The sequence below is a fragment of the Castor canadensis genome, chromosome 8 (assembly GCF_047511655.1).
Source record: "Castor canadensis chromosome 8, mCasCan1.hap1v2, whole genome shotgun sequence".
NCBI lineage: Eukaryota > Metazoa > Chordata > Mammalia > Rodentia > Castoridae > Castor > Castor canadensis.
Window position 1 is genome coordinate 8,810,179 of NC_133393.1, and position 22,518 is coordinate 8,832,696.

Here is a 22,518-nt window from a genome sequence, read left to right on the forward strand (position 1 = left end):
TAAAAAACTGTGATGTCTTAGGAATCTACTCTCAAAATAAATGCTTGTAGCTAAGAGAGAGAGAGCGAGTGTGAGAAATAGACAAAGAAACAGATAGAGATACTGGAGAGACCACACTGAAAGCCCTTTAAATGAGCTTCCTTATTGGAAGAAATAGGAAAAGAAAATTAAAATGTGTTGATACAGCAACCACAGTAATTTCTTAGAATTCAAATCAGTGATAGATTTTTTTTTCAGAGAGGAGTATTTTGTCACTAAGCATAATAGTAATAATAGAAAACAGACTTGCTTCTAGTATGGCCTTACAATTGTTTTAAAATCTGTAGACAATGCACTGTTCATTGTATACTGCTTGGTGCAACACCCTCACCCCATGCTTTAAAGAGAATTAGGATCAATTTTATTATTAAGATTATTTCGTTTTTAACTTTTCAATCTTCCCACCCAGTTGGAGTAGAAAGACTGTGAAGCTTAAATTTTTATTACTTGCAGGACCTGGGTCTACATTGAGGCTGGCAGGTAGTTTCGTAGATAGGCTTAGGGTGTCTGTCTGAGTCAGAGCAGGTTATCAGAGAATACTTACAGAAACTGCATTCAGAACCTCCATGAAGTTCTTTTGGTTTGGTAATAATTGTCTGGAGATATATTGCCTTATTGTTTCTCAAGTAAATTTAATTCACAATATTAAATTGTAGGTACTTTTTCAGAAACCCAGTGAGCTCTCAAAACACATTCAAAGTCACGAAGTAGAATATGTCTAAATGATTGTCCAGTGGACACACGAAGCAGTTTTAACACACAGGAGTTTAAGCTAGGTTATGTCATCTTAAGGTTAGATTTATGTACCCTACAACCTCATGACCACTGGGTAGTACCCCATACTTAGGTGGTCTTTCTGCCAGCCTTACTTTAGTTTCAATGTAAGGTGGCACTAATCTATTGGATTTCATTTTGGGTACCAACAGTGAGGACCAAAGGAATAAGAAATGACTTGCAATGCTGCATTCTGGATGTTTCTAAGACATAAGTATAATTCAGTTCAGTTATCTCCAAAGAATTCTGTGACTAAATATTCCAGAATTCTCAGAGTCTTCTAGTTTCTGTCTTGAAGACTCTTTTAACATTAATTAAGACTAGAGACTGTGACTCAGTGGTAGATACATGCTTTGTAGAAGACTCTAGGATCAATTTACAGCACACATATACACACTTAATGAAAGAATGAGCCTATAAATGGTCAGTGGTCATATTGTATATGGTAATATTTCTGAAAAATGAAAAGAGTCTATGTAAAAAAATCAGTGACTTAGATGTGAGAGTATTTCTTGTGTTATAAGTCTCCTGTTCTTTGTCAGTTAAAGAGTAAAGCTTGGCTAGGATGAAAAGTGAAGCAAACCACAGCACCATCACAACTGTTGCCATGAATAATAATTGTTAATTTTAATTTTGTTCATTTATTATATACCAGGCACTGTTCTAAGTATTTTTCATTTACTTATTAATCCTAGATAATGACCTACAAGAGTGATAGAATGCCAGCCTACATAGAAGGCATATTAGTAGCCTTCTATGACAACTAATCTGAAAAAGCAAACCATAGCCTCTGTAAAATAAGTCCAAAAGGACAGGACTTAATAAATGAATGTCAGCTTCCCCATTTTTTTATGGCCTTGCAACTCAAGTTACCCACCTGAGAGAGTTTTAAGCAGATCATATAAGAAACTCTCCTTCTGGATAGTTTGCTTCCAGCTTCCTCATGCCAACAGAATCCAATCAAAGCACACCCATGCTTTCCCTTTTTCACTATTGTCAAAGGAAAATTGCACAGGACAGTCAAACAAAGGAAGATTTTATTCAAGGTTATTATGTGAGAGGAGAGAAAATGACCTCCAACTGCTGTGAAATAAATGGCAAGAGAGATTTTTACCTGTGATAAATTAGTGAAGAAAATACTGAAGAATGTTGAGGAGAGATTGGTTAATGTGACGAGGTCATCTGTGTTTGCTAAAGGACATTTACTCAAGTTGGGCTCCTACTCTATCATGGGGAAGGGGAATTTGAGGTCCTTGCTTCCTTTATGATTCCATTGCAAAGAGGCTGGTAGGGACTTGTAGTGAAACTAGTAAAAAGTGGGGGCAGATTTACTACTCAAAGCAGCAGAGAAAATTCACATGGCCACGTTTTCTAAAGTTGTAGAGGAGAGTCAGAAACCTATACTCAGAAAGAAGCCTACCTAAAGCTTAGTCAAGTAGAGGGAAAGTAAGTTTTCCCACTGCCCTGCCTGGCGTTTGTGCCAGAGAAGTGACACTGGCCATCTCCCTTCCAAACCAAGCTTTGAACATATGGCCTCTGCTCTAGTTTGTGACGTCTAGTCTCCCGAAAATACTCTTGTTAAACTGAAAGCTCTGACATTGATTTTAAATTTAATCCCTTGCTTTGAATATAACTGTCTTCTGCTTTGTTGGTATGTACTGGCTGCACAGTGCAAAGAATTGATCATAACTCCTTACTCTCCCCAAAGAAATCTGGACTGTTTCTTTTCTTATCTTCATCTAGAGAAGCAGGTTCATAAAGATCTGCCCTCTCTAATTAAAGGGCAAAGTCCTAACTGTGGTTATAGAGATCTCATGGTGCTCAAGAGTCTTGGCTCATTGTTTTCTTACCTGATTCAGTTGATTCAAATTCAGTCTCCACCTTTTCCTCACCCTCTCACAATTCATCACGAGTGGATAACAAGTCCTGACTCAACAGGCAGAAGTGTTGTAATTGGGTTGTAGTTAGTAACTTCCTGCCCTTCCTCCCCTAAGGGGTTTTTGAGAACATATTAATTTCACATTCTCAGATAATTGGGGAACTACATTTTTGAATTAATTTAAAATGTAATAATCAATCAACTGTTCATTAGGAAGAATTTTAGAATAATAAAGCAGTTTAAAAAAGATATGACAACACTTTTTTAGAGATCTTTTCACCAATTCACATACCCCTATATATATTTGTTCTTCTGTGATCTTTAAATGTTTCTGTAATTTTACAAAAGCAACTAATGGGGGATATAGAACAAATAAAACCTTTGTAGTTTGATAAATGACTATGATACAGAATTAAATATAAGGGATATGTCAATGACTGTTAAACTCTATTAAACTTTGATATGAATAACCCAGGGATTTTTTTTTTCAAAATGTAAATTCTGGCAAAGTACATCTATAGTAGGCTTAAGATTTTGCATTTCTGAAAACCTTCCTGGAGATTCCCATTGTCACTGGCTCAGAAAATATGCCATTATACACATCTGTGTATATATATATATATATATATATATATATATATATATATATACACATATGTAAGTATATATATGTTCTTTATGTAAAAATGATACACTAAAAATGTACAGGGGCTGCAGAAGGACTATTCTTATATAATTTATGCTTAAAAGAGTATAAGTATATATGTGTACATACACATAAAAATAGAATGAAATGAAACCACACTGAAGACATATCCGATATTAGCAAAGGTTTGAGATGATGGGAGACTTTTTTGTTCTCTTTTATTCTACTTTTCTTTTTCTTCACAAATTAATATTTCTCCCAATTTTTCTGCATGAGTAACTCATATCTTTTTATAGAAAGCTTTTGTCTTCTTTTAAAGATACACATCTAGTTTTAGTACCAAGTACTGGTCAAGTCCAACATTCAGAGCAGCAAGTCAAACAGGATGCATACAAAGGTGACAAAGGTTATGGGGTAGGGTTTATTAGATGCAGACACTTGCCTGATCCATGTTGGTTATGTGATTGTGACATTTGTCTTATAGTTATTCAAATGGTCAGGTGGCTTCTGGTAGTCTTTAATGTGATTTATTCACCTAACACAATTTTGGATGATAATATTCTTATGTGAGGTGGAGGTGAGACCCTAGAGCCAAGACCCAGCTGTTCTCAGAGGCTTCCTAGTGTTGAGGACAAGGCTCACTGGGGATGCTCTGGCAGGACACTCGTGAGTGACAGGTTTCCTTTCCTCAGGCTCCCACTCCATGTCAGACTTCTGCTAGGATCTGGAAAACCTGGAAGGAAAATTCAACAGTACTTCATCTACCACTTTCTGTTTTCGGTGAGACATCTGTTTTAAAAGAAATCTATAAACACGTTGTAGCCAGCTAACAAGGAGGTTTTAAAATAATTTTTCACTTAACAGATAAAATTAACTCAAACATATTTGGGTTAAAGGAGTTAAGCTCACTTGAAAGCATACATTTTTGACAGAAAGGAGAGAAAAAGAAAACTGCTTATGGCTATTCTGATTTTTTGAGATGACAGCACCAGATTAAAAAAACCCAGAGGGACAACAAACTAACCTGACAGGTCCTTAAGGAAGTATGCAAAGCCCTGAGCTGCCAAAGAGGCTGTCAGCCTGTGAAAGCTTTTCTAAGACTCCAGCAAGCAGAGGTCCTGGGAGCCTTAATGAGTCCTTACACTGGACATGCAAGTCATTTCTAAAGCACTTAAAGAATGTACTTTCTGATCCATTAAAGTTTGGGAAAAGCTAGAAGTAAATCCTTTCTTTCAGCAGTGCAGAAGAGAGTCTTAGTAAAATTCACTGGTTTGGCTTTCATTAGATTTTTTTTTTTTATATATTCTATGCTTTCTGCTCTTTGTCATAAAATAAATAACTAAATCATACTTAGGATGAAAAGGGAGTTAAATAATAACTACATAAGTGTACTAATAATAAGGGCTAAATTGGAGCATGTATTATATGTAGGCAGGATTCTAAGTATTTTTCATTTAACTTATGTTAGAAAGAAAAACTCTACGATGCTAGTTATCTCCAGTTAGCAAATGAGAACACAGAGGCATGTAAACATCAGGCACCTTGCCCAAAGTCACAGTTAGTAAGAGTTAGAAAGAGGTGAAGCCAGATCTGAACCCAAGCTTAAGCTTAACCCCAGAACTTGCCTCCTGAGGGAAAGAGCTGAATGGTGCTACCATTTTTGGTCATTGTAAAAAGAGGTTCAACTTGTCTACAGCCAACGCTCAGTCACCTGGGACATGGTATGACTCAGCCAGACCAATAAGCTCAAGTATAATACTTGTCTGCCAAGAAGGTTAACATTGCCTAGAAGCCAGGCAGGTTTGCTGGAGGAAGAGGATTCCACTTTCAGAGGCCAGTGTTACCTTTCCTTCCTTCCAAACAGTTTTGAACACATGTGCTGAATTCCTCTTGCAAGTGAGGGTCCCACAGGCCTGAGAACTGCTAGCAGTGATTTTCCAGTCCATAGACCTTGCTGTGTATAGGGACATCAAGGTGACTCTCAAACCGTTCATACACATGACGTAGAAAACCCATTAAGTCCTCAGGCATCTGTTGACGCCTAGAAATCAGTCCTTCTAAAGGTTATCCCAAAACCTCTTAGGAGGGAGATAACCACATTTTTTGTCTACTTAGTAAGTAGGCTTATTAGTCGTGTGAGCTATATGTGTTATATGACCTTTAGGCCCCAGCTGGCTCATCTGTAAAACAGGGTTGTACTCTCAAAAGACTATTTTCAGTCCTAACTCTCCTTTTGTGAATAGTCACCATAACCACACTCCTTTGATAGTAGCATAGTGAAGCAGCTCACCTCTCTCAGAGGGTCTGTTCTGTTCCTCATGGTTCCAAACTAGACCAGATACTAAACAGTTAGTAGAGTTAGTAAATATAGCCAGGCTCCAGGTAGCTCACACCTGTAATCCTAGCTTCTTGAGAAGTTGAGGTGGAGAGGATTGAGGTTTGAGGCCAACCCAGACAAATAGTTCAGGAGAGCCCACCTCCAAAATAACCAGAGCAAAATGTACTGAAGGCATGGCTCAAGCAGAAGAGTGCATGCTTTGTAAGTGTAGAGCCTTGAGTTCAAATCCCAGTCCCACCAAAACAATAATAAAATTAGCAAATATTGTGTTAAATGACAAGTGGGAATAAATAAAATCAGAAAAACAAATTGTTCCTAAACAGTGCCAAGGAGATTCTTTTAAACACCAAGAGAGAGATATTATTGCATTTGTGACCACATTCTTTCTTAATAATGAATATTTATAGATAAGTGAAGAATTACTATAGATAAGAATCAGGAATATAGTCACTTTAGGACACATATACAGTACTGCTATTACTATAAATGATATTTATATGTAGCATTTTCAACATTAAATAATTTAAAATTTCAGATTAAAGGCATTTTTACTAGACTAAATTAGATATTCTTTGGGGTAAATCCCTTTCAAATAACATTCTGTCTTTGAGGCCAGTATTGCTCCCCCCTTCTTTCCCTAGGTCCTCTTTTCTTAACACTGAAATTTGGGGGAGGGGTAATGACAAATGCACATCAGAAAAGAGTGACAAGAAAACATTGGCTTCAGTTGATGTTTCATTTTATGTCTTTTTTCTCCACTTTTTAAAACGCCCTTTCCAGCTTTTAAAATAAGCCTCAAGGGTTGGAGGTGTGCTTCACGAGGTAGAGCACCTGCTTAACAAGCGTGAAGCCCTGAGTTCAAACTCTGGTACCGCCAAAAAGTACAACAGAACAACAACAAAAAAAACAGGTTTCTCTCTCTCCCCACCCACCTCCACACACTTCCTACAAAGCAGACCTTAAACTGCACTTCTGCTTTTAGGTCCTAAAGAAAAGGGGGAGGAGGCAGACAAGAGATAAAAGTTGTTGCAAAATGAGAACCAACAACAGGTTTTCTGGTCCAAAATTCCTACGTTCTACCAATCTGAAAATACCTTTTGTCCCCCTTTTTTTTAATGGTATTGGTCCCCAGACCCAAGAGACACTGGGCACCACCTGCGTCCCCGAGCACTGCGCCCTCCACCAGCCTGTTCCAGGTTCTTCTGGGGGGTTGCTGCTTGGGGTTCCCAGGAGACCATTTTCTTTTAAGGATCATGGCTCATCCTCCAACCCGTGCATTCCTCGGATTCTTCTGACTCCCGTGTCCCGTTTAATCTCCACAGGGAAATCAGGTCCTTGGGGGCGGGAAACAATCCTTGGTCTGCGAGAGGACAGCCAGGGTCCCCGCGCCCCAAATCGGTCTCATGCCCTGTGGGTGCGGAAAGTGACCGCGGTCATGGAGCGCTCCTCTGTCCTCATGGTCACTTGACCGTTCGTCCACGCGGTCTCCAGCAATTCTTCAGTCACTTGATAATCCACGACCCGCACGAGCACAGGCTTGAGTGGAACTGCGGAGTCCAGCGGCTGTGGCCGCGAAGGAGCAGACATTCGCCTGCCAAAATTCCTCTTTTCCGGTTGACAGACAGGACAGTCGGGTTCTTGATCGTGGTCGTCCCTGCTCGCCTGAGGAAGATCCTCCCCACCGGTCACCTCTTCCCATGCATGGCGGTCCCCTTGAGTCCCCAGCCACCTCGCTGGGTGCAGAAGAAAGAGGACTTTCTCTCTGACCCAGGACTCACAATCCGAATTTTCTCTGGCTGAGGGTCCGAGGACCCGACCTTCCCTCCGATCCCCGTGGGCACCGTCCAGGCTTCTGCTCCTCCCAGTCCTTGCTGGATTCCGGGCGCCAGGAGCCAGGGGGGCCCCGCGCCCCACTTCGCACTCAGTGCGCCCCAGGTGGCGAGTGCAGTCCGAGGGATCCGTAGGTCCGTGGGCACCCGGATTCTCCATCCTAGAGAAAGGAAGGGTCATTCATTCGGTAGTTCACCAGCTCACGCAGGAAACTCCAACTGAGCTCCGCAAAGCGCCGCCTCCACCGCGAGTCTGGGCTGCGCACCCGGGCGGGCCCGGGACCGGATCAGCCTAGGGCGGGCTCGGCTCTGAACCCCGCCTCCTGTCCTACTGAGCTCCGCCTGTGCAACTCCAGGCTGTCTAGCTATTCACAGACGGGCTGTCCTATCCCAGCTGTTCCTCTTCTAGCCCTAACCCTCCTTTTATACTTTGGTCCTATCTTTGATTTTAACTCCCGTGACTTCTCACTGTACCCCAGTTCCCCACCCATCCTCCCTTTTTCTCCAGAGCTGAGGTGCAAGACAATCTCACAAAGGAGCGCTCTCTTCAAGTGCTCAAACCACATGCCCCACCCCCCGGACTCTTCTCCACGCGAGGGAACAAGGATGCTTGGTTTCAATTATGTGATTTAATCAAAGTCTTCAGAAAAGAATTTCGTGTCCACTCCAAATCCACCCCACTGTGCTGCCCGGATGATTGAATGTAGATCATAGCGTGAGACAGGCAAGTTGAAGCCTTGGAGAAAACAGTTTTTCGTTTGTCTTCCTTTTTGGAGTGCTAGGATCCGTGGGAGATGGTCACTGTCTGCATTTTGGGTATAATCAAAGCTTATCTCAGGAAGGGGCTTAGTGCCTTTTTTGTTAAACCATCCTATAAAAGTGAAGCAATCCTGTCAGGTTTTAGATCCCTTCGCTGTCCACCGGCCAGTTCTGAACTCCAGAAATACATAGATAGAGATATACATTCAGATGCAGAGAAGCATAAAGATCCATACATATTATCCATATGCAAGCTCTTGCATTCTACCCACGGCCAGGCCCTCTGCACACTGACCTTTGCCTGAGGCTATTGAGGAAAAGGGGCTCAAATTTGTGATTTCTAACCCATCTTTGGAAACGTGCTGTTTTACTGATAATACACACTGCTTTCATGTCCACTTTAGAAAAATGGTGGACATTTCTGCTCGTATGTGAAGGACTAAGCCATATGGCAAAAGAGATATTTTTGGAAGAGAAGATCTTCTGATGTCTGCCAAGAAAATTGTTGGAGAAGGAGTTGTGCAGAAATATGGTGGGATCTGGTTGATTAGATGCCTGACCTTGGCTATAATTACCATTTTTTGTGTTTTTGACAAGAATTGTTCTAAGGACCCTGTATATTTAAATTCATTTATTCTTCACAACAAAGTAAGGTAGTACAATTTCTTTGGTATTGTTGAGAAAGTTGGAGCACAGGCAGATTAAGTATTTGTCCAAGGTCAAACATTGACAAACAGTGGAACCAGGATCATGTTTAAATGGTTGCTCCTGACTGACCTCTAAATTACCTATTTTAAGACTATGACTTCATGCTCTTTTTTGTTCATTTACCTAACCAGCAATTATTCAGTATGTGCTGAATGTCTGCCTCCATTCTAGGTGATGGGGACATCTGGAGGAACATGATAAACTGCTTATTGAAATTTTCAGTCTTAGATGAACAGGAACATACCTCAAATCCTCTGTCCAGGAGTTAGAGATAATAAATCAACTGTAATGCACATAAAAATTACCTGCAGATCAATGCCCTACCATCTTCTAAAAAAGTCTGTTCTTACAGGTTTGGGGTAAGACTTAGAACATTGATTTTATCAAAGTCCCCAGTAATTCTGATGCCAGTAGCACATGGAAATTATGAAAACATTTCCATAAATCTCCACAGATAAAATTTAGTACTTTTCTCTGCTTTAAAGTGGCAGTGAAAACACAGTATTCTCTTTTTTTTGGAGAAAATTTTGAGGGAATTTGTGACCTAAACCACACAGTTGTGTTGCTTCTCCATAGTTTTCTTGCCATTGGCATTGGATAAGGTATTGGAGAGGATAATGGGAAATGGAAACAATTATTTGCTGAGGAATAAAGTAGGTTTACCATCATATTGCACTTGAAATTTGAGTTGTCAAGAATTGTATATTCATTGAGGAACCCCTTTGAATATTGACTTAGGTATTAATGAAAGATAGGACTAAAAAATATGTACTATGGGGGGACACTTGTGGGATGGGGGAGTGAATGAAGGAGATTAAGGTGAGGAAATATGGTTGATGGACTTCATACACTCATACAAAATAGAACAAAGAAACCTCTTGCAATTGCTTCAAGTGGGGCAGGGACGGGGTTGAGGAGTAGAGACAGTGGGGGTGATCTAACCAATGTAAAATATAAGACTATTTGGAATTGTCACAATAAATTCCCTCTGTACAACAAATATATCCAAATTGAAACAAAATTATTAAATAAAAAAGAAGTTTTATATTAATGTATAAAAGTGCATGAGGGGAAATGTCTTAGTCATTTTCAAAATGATAAAAATCTAAAAGGAATATAAAACATAAAACCAAGTAGTTTTCCTTTAGGGTATTATATCTTCTGTTTTATTATCTCAATGTACCTAGAAAGACACCATAGCACAAGAAAAGATGCTAAAGTAAGCCCATTCACCCCCATTCTGAATTACCTATGATAACTGCAAATATGCAGGTCAGTGAGGGTAGGAAAGCAATTCACGACCATGGGGTCTGAATGGTAGAAAATCAGTCTACACTATACCATTATAGGATCAAAAGAAGCCCATCTTTGAAAGTCCAATCTCCAAGGGATAAGCCCTCTCATTTTGCCAATTAGACTCAGGAATTATTTCAAATTTAATGTCACTCAGTTATTCTTGTTTCTGTGCTTTTAATAGAGGTTTATACTCCACTTGCTCTGGCTTCTATTGACACCCATAGTAATATCTTAAACCTTTATTTGCCTATCAGATCTAACATTGCTTGAGTTGAAAAACTAGTCTAGTTAATGCATTTCAGCTTGTGAGGAAGTAAAAAGCAGCCCTTCCAGCAGCCAAGACATAATGACCTGAACTGAGCATAATCAACACTCACAGAATAGAAACATTGTTCATATATGGCTGCTCTGTAAATACATTAGGAAAAAAAGAAAGAGGTGTGTTAGTCAGTTTCCTGTTACAAAACAAATACCTGAGATAAACAACTTAATAAGGGAAAAGATTTACTTTGGTTCATGGTTTCAGAGGTTTCCATCCATGCTGCTTGTTCCTGTAGTTTTGGGCCTGTGGCAGCACAGTACCTCATTGTGGGAACATGGATACAGGAGGCAAATTCATCTCGTAGTAGCTGGAAGCAGAGAGAGAGATGGGAACATGGGAACGGGCTGGGGTCCCAATATCCCCTTCAAGGGCATGCCCCACCCAAATGATCTAACTTCCTTGCACTAGGCCCCACTTCCCAAGGTTCCCCCACCTCCGAATAGCCTGCTAGCTGGGCACAAGCCTTCATTCAACACAGGGCCTTCATTCAAGATCCAAGCTATGACACAAAGCCATACAAAATCATAAAGAAGATTAAATATCCTACTCTTATAGTTAAAAGAAGTATCACTTCTGTTTTACATCTGCTTTAATCCTTTCATTCCTAGATAAAAATTACTGAGGCAACCTATTACTGACTTGACCCCACTTTTTGATTACAGTCAAACCAGCACTAGTTCCTGCTTCTTTACATCCACTTTAGGGCCATGAGCTGAAGTCCAAATCCTACAAAATGGCTCTTCCAACCCTCCACTTAATGAAATGTCTCACCGTTACTCAAGAGTGCATTCCTTCCTGCTGGAACAAGAAAAACAAACCTATTGCCTTTAGTTACAGGTCTACTCCTGCTGATCTTTGTTTACTAGGATATAAAACTTGTTAAGTTAGAAAGCATTCAGCACCATGTTCCCAAATGAAACAGGAATGTAGGTTGGGGCAGGATGGTGGAAAGTGAGCAGATCAAACTGGGGTGACAAACAGCTTGAGGTGGCTCTGACATCAGGAGATGCAGTAACATATCATCTGAATCAACATGTTAATCAAATAGAGCAAAAACTTTAACAGAGCTTCTTGTTTAAAACTTAGGAAATATCAAAACATTACTGAAAGTAGAGTGACAAAGAACTTTGATGTTTTAGCATGCTAGCCACAATTTGTATTTCTATAGCTGATTCTAGAGTTAGTGTGACACTCTGTTCTATAGAGGTCCTCCGTACATTGGCAGATTAGTTGCCCAATAGTGCCTTTGGCAACAGAATTTTTAATTCAGACCCTAATCTTTCTTTCAACAAAGACTCTTAGGCTCACCTACTCTTATTGGGTTAGTTGATAAATGAATTTGTTCAGATGTTTTCCACCTTTCGAGACAAATGAGCTTAACGTAAGGATAGGTTGTGCTCACTTGTGTATCAATTTTATCAGGAAACAGGTTAGTGATGGGTTTTTTGGTTTTGTTTTTGACAGTACCTGGGTTTGAACTCAGGGCTTCACACTTGCTAGGTAGGATCTCTACTGTTTGAGCCATGCCTCCAGCCCCAGTTATTTTGGAGATAGGGTCTTGTTTTTACTTGGGCTGACCTAGATAACAATTCTCATATTTTATGCTTCCCTCCATTCCTGGGATGACAGGTGTGTGCCACCATACCCAGCTTTTTTCCACTGAGGTGAGGTCTCACAAACTTTTTTCCTGGGCTACCCTGCAACCATGACCCTCCTATTCTCATCCTCCTGTGTAGCTTGGAGCATACCTCTGCACCCAGCTATTGGTTGAGATGGGATCTCACTAACTTTTTGCCCAGGATGGCCTGGAATGATTCTTATTTCAGCCTCAGTTTGAGCCACTGGGGCCCACCTTAAGGGTAACTCTTGACAATGGCTGCACACGAACCTTACTCCTCACCTAATACTGATAGATCAGATCAGACTATGTGCCAGCAAGAATATTTGCTTTAAATCACACTTTCTTGCTAAGTAAAGAATTTCTCCTGATTATCCGTAATTGTGATTAAAATAAAATTGGGGGAAAAAATCACTCTTTCTGAAATAATCAAGGTGTAACTAATAATAAGGGCCACTGCATAATGGAGCTTATTTATTTGCTGTTGTGTATGCATAGCTGTGTTATTCTTGCTAAGTAAATACAAGAATTTCTACAACTACAGTTTTACAACTAGGCTGTGAAGGCAAAGCTAATAGACATGAAACAGCCAAATTTCCAATTTGTAAATGAGACTGAACTACTTTAGTACTTTTCAAACTTTGTTGTACATTGAAATCATCTGGGTGAGTGCTTTTTAAAATGTTATCTGGCCTACTCTGAAAGGTTTTAGACATAATTGGTCCAGAGTGTAGATTGAAGCATTAGCATTTTTTAAAACTTCCCAGATGAGTCTAACACACTACCACATTTGAGAACCACGGAATTAGACTATCATTAAGACCATGACACTAAATAAAGAAAAATTAAGAATAAAATAAATTGTAACATCTAGTGTACTATATAAACATCTGCACTTAATATGTGTCCATTAAAAATAAAAATACATGAAACAAATAATGATAAATCCATGTAATGAAATACTGCTCAGCAATGAAATGAGTTAGTGATTCAAGCAATATTATCGAGCTAGACAAAGAAAGAGCATCTAACTGTAGGTTTCAGCTAGATAAGATTATGAGTGACAGAAAGCAGCTCAGTTGTTAACTGAGGATACAGTGGGAGGAGGAGAAGGGCAGAAGGAAGAGATTACAAAGGTCGATGAGGAAGGATGCAGGGGTGCTGAACACGTTCATGGTCCTGATTATGAAGATGGGCACAACTCATCAAACTGTACATGTTAACAATGTGTAGGAAAGTGTGGCGGAATTTTATTACTATTGTTCATTTCTTGACACTGTTGTGATGGCTGTCATTATTTGGGAGATAATAAAATAAAGGCATATATCATATCATTCATTAAAAAATAAAATACATCTAAGCACCAGCACAGGCAAACAGAGAGACCCCATCTCCTAATCAACCAGAGCAAAATGGACTGGATGTGTGGTTCGAGTGATAGAGTGCCTGCTTTGCAAGCACAAAGCCCTGAGCTCGAACCCTAGTCCCACAAAAAATAAATACATTGATAAAATAAAATATAAATTAGGAAATATAATGTAACAATCCATTCAAAGTATAGAAATGTATCAAAGGGCAGAAAGTAGGTAAGAGTTGAAGTAGTTGAGAAAAGCTTTATGGAAAAAGTGGAATTGTATCTGTATCAGTTTGAATACTTTGAAGCTATAGACTGAGCTGTGTCCCCCAGATTCACAGAATGAAACCCTAACTCCCAATGTGACTGTACCAGGAGATCTTGTCCTCAGAATGTAATGAAGGTTAAATACCTTTAACCTTTCAGGTCTCTGTCCTTTTAAGAAGAGGGAGAGAGGAAAGAAGGAAAGGGGAAGGGAGACAGAGAGAGAGAAAGGAGAAAGGGAGGAAGGGAGAGAAGAGAGGCCATGTGAGGACATGAAGGAGGGGGTCATCCACAAGCCAGGAAGACAGCCCTCACCAGCCCGCAGCCTGACTCCAAACACAACTGTGAGAAAGTAACTTTCTGTGGTTTAACCAATTCACTCCATCACACCATGATACTTTGCTACGGCAGCCTGAGTTAATACGCCAACTTGAACTTGCTTATGGACAATAGGCTCTATCATAAAGATAGTAACAGGTCACAAACTTAGGAAAGTGGAAGTACCAGACTTTAGAATAACTGTAAATGATTGCACAGAGATGAATAGCATGGTGGTACTGCAGGAGCAATCTCAGCAGCTTCCATCTCTGGACTGAATGAAGACTCACTTGTCTTGGAAGCACTTACTTAGGAATCAAAACACCACTCCGCAGAAAATTGGTTGGGCTTCTGCCAGCTGCTTACCCTTGACAAGACAGGAAACAAAATAAAAGATACAGTTGAAAAGTCTTTGGGGACCACTTTGGCTTCTATAATGGAAAGGCAATCAACTAGACAATAAAACTGGACAATGTATTTATATGGTTTGAATGTGAAATGTCCCCCACAGGCTCATGTATTGAAGGCTTGATCCCCAACTGGCAGAACTATTTTGGGAGATGTGGGGGATACTTTAGGAGGTGGGGTGAAGCTAGAGGAGTAGGTCACTGAAGGCATGTCTGTGGGGGCTACATCTTGCCCTGGCCCCTTCCTGTCTGATTCTTTCTGCTTCTGGACTGCCATGAGGTAAACAGCTCTGATCTATTATACCTCTCTGCCTCACCACAGGCCCACAGCATTAGGGCCAAGTGACCATAGACTCAGACCTCTAAAACCATGAGCCAAAATTATCTTTCCTCCTTTTAAGTTGTCAAGTATTGTGTCACAGCAATGAAAACTAACACATTACAGAAACAGAAAACCAACTAACACAAACCGAATTTGGATATGGGTGTGACAGAGGGTTTTCTAGGTGAGGTAATATTGTGAGTTATGGTGCAATGGTAACTATGGAAGCCTATGAAGAAATAGGTTTGGTTTGGTTTTGTTTTTGTTTGTTTTGGAGGTTTGGGGATTTGAACTCAAGGCTTTGAGCTTGCAAAGCAGGTGCTGTACCACCTGAGCCACACCTCTAGTCCATTTTTCTCTGGTTATTTTGGAAATGGGTCTCGAGAACTGTTTGCCTGGACTGGCCTCAAACCTTGATCCTTCTGATCTCAACCTCTAATTAGCTTGGATTATAGGCGTGAGCACAGCGAGAAATAAAATACTTAACATCTCACAAGTTCAAAATCATGTCCACGGTTTTATCCCTTCCTACAGCTTCTAATACAACCTGCACTTTGATGGCACTCAGCGTTTTACCTATATCTTCATTCTAGATGCTGCCACTGTCTTCTAGTCTTGTAGTAAATAAAATTGTCACAAATTACTTACTTCGTCAAGTGGAAGGGGGAATCACACTTCTGGCTTGTTTGTCATGTGACTTACAAGGTTCTCTCTATGGGAGTACACTTCACCCCTGATGTTGACTTTCTCTGTGAGACTTGCTGCACTGTATAGCACATAAGGTGATATGACACTGGATGCCTCTGAGCAGGACCTTGAAGAGTCATTGCAAGGTCGATTCTGTGCTTGCTCCAGATCAGGGCTGCTATCTTGGCCATGATCCCAGAATGAAGACAATACAAGGAACAGAAGTAAGCAGAATCCAGCAAAGCTTCACCAGCAGATGGGTATTCTGAGCAAGAAACAAGCTTTCATTATACAGCAATAAAATGTTGGGGTTGTTTTTTATCACAGTCTAACCTAGTGAAAAATATCTCTGGTGAATTTCTACTGGGTATGTCTTCTGAATGTTCCTCACACTAAGCACAAAATGTGTTAACATTGAATTCAACATTTATTCTCATAAATGTGCTTTCTCTTTCTGTGTTATCTTTTCTCAAAGAGTAACATGACTGGCAACTCTTTTGTCTTTTTTAGCTTCAGTGGCTACCTGTGCCCCACATACCTAACATTTAAAGAAATGTTGCAAATACCACTTCTTTAATTTTTTTTTCCTTTCTCTTCCTTCCTCTCCAATCCCAACAGCCACAAAAATAAAGACAAACTCTGAGGCATGGCATAAAAGATCTTTATAAGCCTATCCCAACCCATTACTGTATATGATTGAGTGAATGCATTAAAAAAGACTAAACAAGTAGGGCACAATGGGTCACACCTGTAATCCCAGCTGCTCAGGTGATAAAGACAGGAAGATAATGGTTCAAGGCTGGCTGGGCAAAAGCATGAGAACTTACCTAAAAAATAATCCAAAGCAAAAAGGGCCAGGAGTGTGGCTCAAGTGGTAGAGCAAGTCTAATGAGCACAAAGTGCAGGTTTGAAAACAATATGAGGTTATTCTACATAAATATAATTTAATTGGATCATGATAAACACAGTTGAAGACTGCAAGTCCTTTAAAGGAGATTTTAATCTCATTTCCCTTTATAAGTAAGGTTCTCATGACCTTGGAAGTTCTGACTATGGAAAGAAAAACAAGCCTTTGGGCAAGTCTCTCAATGTCTCCAAACCTATGTTCTCATCTGTGAGATATAAATACTACCTTCCCTGCTTGCCTCCCAGGACTGTTATGAAATTCAAATGAAATAACTCTCCTTGTAATTCTTCCTAAACTAGAAAACCTATGAAATACTTTTAATTTAGTTTTCTTCAATCTCAGGAAACACTCATCATTAAAATATTGTAAAGGTAAAAGTTTTCACAATTTTTATAAAAGAAACAGTCTTATCTCCTCGACACAGTCCATTCTGCCTTATCCTTTGTCCTGGTAGGGATCTCTGAAGACATGGTGTCCAGGGGCTGCCAGTGACAGTCCATCAGTGCAAAACAAAGAGCTCCTTGCTCTGCTCCATGAACTTCTTGTTGGCTTTCATCACATCCAGGCAATGGGGTCTCCTGATGCATCATTTCTGACTTCATATGTCTGCATGGAGCTCTGGGGATAGCCATACTGGGGTTAGTTGTAACTGTGGTCACCTATGCTCTGGTCATCGCCCCACTGGTCACAGTAGTTCTAGAACTGCTGACAATGAAATAGTTGTAGCTATATCTGGTACATGTGATTATAGTCCACCCACTTTGCACAGCTCTTAGACACTCCTGTCTGGTCCCAAATCACTATGCATCCCCCATAAGAGGTGTGAACTTTGACAAAGTCCTCGTATACCATGCTATCATCCACGTCTGGAGTCAGGGTCTCTCTAAAAGGGAGTATTGCGCTTGTTACCTGATTGTTTTCCCTAAATGGCATTGTTCAGTTCAAAACATCTCCCCCTGTCTGAACCTCAGCCTTTTGTATAAAAGGAGGGTGTCACACAGACGACTATTAAGGACACTTCAAGCTCCACGGTTCTATGAGCCCAGATGTGCCAGCTGGCATAGCTAAACATGAAGTTACTTTCAGAAAAACAGAACATAAGTGTTGAAATGTGTTCTTGCTACTGCCTGTTCTGGTTCTCAATTAGGCAAAAGACCTAGAGTTTCAAGTCTTCTGACATAGGAGGCAGTGATGCAGAATGGAAAGGGCATGAGTTTTGGAAGCAACCAATCTTCCTGTCTGAATCCTGGCTCTGCCATTTACTACTTGTGTTGCCTTGAGCAAGTTATTTCACCTCACTGAGTTTCAGTTTCCTGGTCTGTCAAAGAGAACAACGCCTACTCTTCAGGGTTGTTATAGGATTAAATAAGATGATTGAAGTATACAGCAGGGATTCAACAGATGTTGATAATCAATGTGACAAAAATGGTAACAGCATCATTACTTAAATGTCCTTACAGGAGTGGCTCCTGGAAGGGGTTTCTCATTAATTTTATTCAAACACTTCTCTTCCTGCTGTGGCCAAATCTATGAATTTTACAAAGCCTCAGCCAGCTAGAATTCTAGCAAGGGTGTTTGGGATCATTTTTGACACTCATTACAGTCTCCCCCATGTTGGCAAAAGCTCTGAAGATGAAGTTCTCATTCATGTCACCTGGTCAGGGACTTTGTGGGCCTTGTGGCTGGCATGGTCCCTAATCAGCCTTGTGGAAACCTCCTGGACCTTGGGCCTGCCAGGCCTTGTCATTGTCAGAATCCTATGGCTGGACTTAATTTAATTTTTTAAAGTTCATAGGTGTTTAGGACTTAGGACCCAAAGCATAGTTTTTTCGATGAGGGCTTCCAGGAAAGACATGGAATCAAGGGTGTAAGCTAGGAACTGAAAACCTGACTCATACTCTTGAGGTAGAAGAGCAAATATTGGTCGTTATAAATTTAGGAAAAAAGAGGAAGAATGGGAGAATGGCTATTCTGAGAATGTCAAGCATCTTAGTAGCCCAGAAGTCAGAAATAAAATGAAAACTGGTCCATTTTTCCTAAAAGGGGATCCTTGTCTTAAATTATTACAAGACAATATGCCTGTTCCTGGGAGAAGATTAAAGAGGCTGAAATTTACCTAGCACTTGTCCCTAAGACTAATTTACTACATGCGTATTTTGAATGAAATATTTAAGCACCTTTACTGAGTATGGAAGATAGCAATTTCTCTGTAAAATTATGTTGCCAGAACATTTTGAAATTCCAGGTTAAAGGACAAAGAATGCTAGGTTTTCCAGTGAACCTGCAAGGAATGACTCACATAGCACTTTAAGTAGTATGCAGCTGCTTAAGTGAAAATTCAAATTGCGATTTGGTGTTGGCTGCCTGAATTCTCCAAGGTTGTAAAGTATATAACCATCATCCTGTCCTGTCAGAGACCAATTTAAGACCAGGCCCTCTGATTGAGTGTGAATAAGCAGCAACTTACTAAACCAGAAATTAGATCACCAGTAATAGTCAGCACTTAGTGATAATAAAGAACCAATGTTCTTTAGAACAAATCCTTCTTGAGCATAAGCAAGTTTACCTTGGCAAAAGCAGCACATAGAGTTATTAGAGTTAACTGAATATAAGTTAATATTTGACTTTGATTGAATATAAGTTAATATTTATCAACTATTTCAAGTGAATCAATCAATGAAATTAGTAAAATAAACATCACAATCTTAGTGTCCAATCCTGATTAGAGTACAATAAAAAATTAAGGGACAAGGCAATTTTTCTTTCTATGACAGTATTACATAATGAATACACATGTGATCAGATTAGGGGTTTGACAACTGTGGGTATCCTCAGTAATATTTTATGTCCACAGAGATTTTACCTGCTAAATATTAAATATGAAGATTTGTGAGTGTGTTGTTTTATATCAACAAAGGAAAGAGTGAGTAGAAAACTGATCTCGCCCTTCAGGAAATTTCAAACAATGTCCATCAACTCAAAGAAGCAGTTAGTAGTAATCCCTCTTCGTCTCTTACACATGCTTCATAATTCACCCCTCACTGGCAAGGCTTGGCAAAACTGCAAGGTAGGTTGTTGGTGATGAGCCAACCCTGCTCACTAGCTCTACTACTTCTTTCTCAACCCCTGAGCTAAGGACAATATGTTATTTTCTTATTTTCAATACCATAATTTCATTAAGAAAGTCATGGAATTTAGCCCTCTCTGTTTAATACTCCTGACAGTTTCTATTACTTTCACTTCTTCTCCTCCCCCTCCCTCTCCCTCTCTCTCTCTCTCTCTCTCTTTCTCTCTCTCTCTCTCTCTCTGTCTCTCTCATATGCAATCCTTTCTTAACTTTCTAGTGTAGTATAACACAGAATTTCAGAGTGTGGGTGGTAGAGACAAACTTCCTAAATTTCGTATCCTACTTCTGCTGTATACTAGCCATGAGACCCTGGGAAGAATACTAACCTTCTCTTTGCTTTAGTTTAAAAAAAGGAAAAGTTAGGATAAGAATACCAATTTCACAGGGTGAGTTAATATATAGAAAGTCCCTAGAATACTGTCTGTCACTTAGTAAATGTCATTTCCTCTAGAATAAAGGCAGGGATTTTTGCTTTCTTCATTGCAGTATAACCCTTCCTGCTATATCCCCATAACAAGAATAGTGCTTGACACCATTGTTGAATTAATAAATTTAGCCCTTTTCCTCTCTATCCCTATCTTATCTACCTATTACTTTCCCCCTTTGTATTCCTGCTTCCTCTTTCTTTCCTTGTGAAATGTCTTTGTTCACACTTCCACATTCTTTCTCTTTCAGGTTTCTGTCACCTATTGGTGGCACTCTGTTTCTTATGAGCACAGCTAGGCATTGCAAGTTCAATATTTATTAATGATTATCAGTCATGGGGTTACAAAAAAAAAAGATAAAGAAGACATTCCTAGTTAAAGTGAAAATAAAATGACATTTAAAATCTAATGCTTTGCATTTAATTTGTGATGACTTCAGTTTCAGTCCTTTGTACACAGTTTCAACTATCTGTTAATCTGTACTTTAAATCAATTGTTTTATTTGGATTCCAATGGAAAATAATTAAAACAATGGCATACCATTCACCTGGATCCATTTATTGCTGATATTTTATTATATTTGATATTTTTCTTCATTTCTCTCTCTTGCTACTCTCTCTCTCTCTCTCTCTCTCTCTCTCTCTCTCTCTCTCTCTCTCTCTCTCTTTCTCTCTCTCTCTCACCGGTATACATTTTTCACTAGGAACCATTTGAAACTATGTTAAAGAAATCAGACTTTATCATTAAATACTTCAGCATGCATTTAAAAATAATGACTTTACTCTGATGAATTCATTAGAGATGTTATTTTTATGCTCAACTTACATCAAACTTGGCAAATAGGAGTTGTGTTTCCCTTTACATGACTGCACTTAGTCTTCAAGCCTTTCCCTGCTCTCATTCTCAAGACATTCTCTCCCTTTGCCTGCTGCAGACCTAGGCCATCCTTTCCTTTTATGAGTCCTATTCCTCATAAAAGACATTGAGAATGAAGATCAGGGTACTCCAACTGCTCATTACTGTTGAGTATTGCTACTTTGTAGGCCTTGTCAGTGGGCAGAGCGAGTCTATTATTGGTAATGATGAGCTCACACATTACCGACAAGTTAAGACTATGTAAAAGGGATATATTCAAACAAGTCTTGCAACCATTCCCATCTCCACTACTTGTAGATCACTTAAAAGAAAGAAAAGATAGTTTCAAGTTTAATTTTTCTGAGTTTCTATCTGAAAAAAATAGAGATATGTGTTGATACAAAATTTTTCTCATTCTTCCGTACATGCTTTTGTGCATCTAGCTTTTCTTTTACTGAAAAACATATTTTGGAAATTCCTTCATTTTATATTGTAGAGAACTTCTTTACAAGTAGATAGTGCTCCATTGTGTGGATACTTCTCAGTCTATTCAACTAAGACTCTTAGGATAGGAATTGAGGTTGTTTCCAAAGGTTTGCTAGCATAACTAATATCAGCCTGAATTGTCCTGTGCAAATACTTGCTTCACTCTTTAGGGTAAATCCCTATAAGTTGAATTGCTTGGGTAAATGAAAATTTATTCGATATTAATAAACTTCCTTATCTATTTAATATTATTTAATATTATCTAATAGCTAATTAATATTAGATATTAATAAACTCCCTTCACTGGAGTTGCAGTATTTCATGTGCTCTTCATGTGCTCATCATTTATTTCTGAGTACACCTGTTTTCTCCAGTTTCATCAACTTTGTGTTTTCAAGATTTTTGACTTTTGCTAGTCTGACAGGTGAGAAATAGTATCTCATTACAGCTTAAGTAGTATTTTGAGGTGAAGTTGAAAATGCTTTCACAGGTCTTAGGGCCATTTCTTTTTCTTTTTTTTTTTTTTTTCTGTGAATTAACCCTGTCTCTTGCCCATTTTTCTTCTTGGATTTGTGTATTTTTTACTTTTCAATTTTAAGGGCTCCTTACATTTTACAGACAACAGTCTCTTATCCATGATATAAGTTACAAATAGTATTGCCTATTGATCTTATTTTTTTTTCTTATGTTGATGCTAATTGTTGCTTACAAAGATATTTTTTTCCCTCTCCTAGCTAGGTTTTTTTCCCCCTAATAATTGTATGGCTTCTTTTCTTTTTAAAAGTATTTATTTATTTATACCTCAGATCAATTCAGAGTTTATTCTGGGATACAAAGTGAAGTATGACTTCAATTTTATTTTACTTTTTTCCAAATAGCAGTCCAGTTATCTTATTGAGTTTTATTTAAATTTCCATTTTTAATCTAGTGATTTGAAATGACAGCTTTATCTTTTACTTCACTTTCCTGGGTACTTGTTATTCACTGTTTTGTATAAGCATGTATCATTACTACATTGCTTAAATTATAGCTTTGTAGTATTTCAATATTGGTGGGAATAAGCCCCCCTTTCACCCTGCTTTTTTCATAAATTGTATTGCTATTCTTACCTGTTTATTTTGTATATAAGCTATATAAGAAACTTATCTAACCCAAGAA

The 22,518-nt window shown here is 39.1% G+C and overlaps 1 protein-coding gene and 1 pseudogene across 2 annotated transcripts; both read right to left on the reverse strand.

Annotated features, from left to right (window-relative positions):
- Window positions 1-3,371: 3,371 nt before the first annotated feature.
- C8H6orf141 (chromosome 8 C6orf141 homolog) lies at window positions 3,372-7,802 on the reverse strand. Of its 2 annotated transcripts, none has more exons than XM_020170669.2 (2): window positions 6,832-7,802; window positions 3,372-4,071 (listed from the first exon to the last, which is right to left on the reverse strand). In XM_020170669.2, the coding sequence occupies exon 1, from the start codon at window positions 7,684-7,686 to the stop codon at window positions 7,078-7,080; it is 609 nt and encodes a 202-aa protein (XP_020026258.1). In that variant the 5' UTR covers window positions 7,687-7,802; the 3' UTR covers window positions 3,372-4,071; window positions 6,832-7,077. The 2 variants fall into 2 exon arrangements, with proteins under 2 accessions (XP_020026258.1, XP_020026257.1); XM_020170668.2 differs by having other exon boundaries at window positions 6,771-7,802.
- Window positions 7,803-16,874: 9,072 nt separating this feature from the next.
- On the reverse strand, window positions 16,875-18,116 carry LOC141425691 (tRNA selenocysteine 1-associated protein 1-like; annotated as a pseudogene).
- Window positions 18,117-22,518: the final 4,402 nt, after the last annotated feature.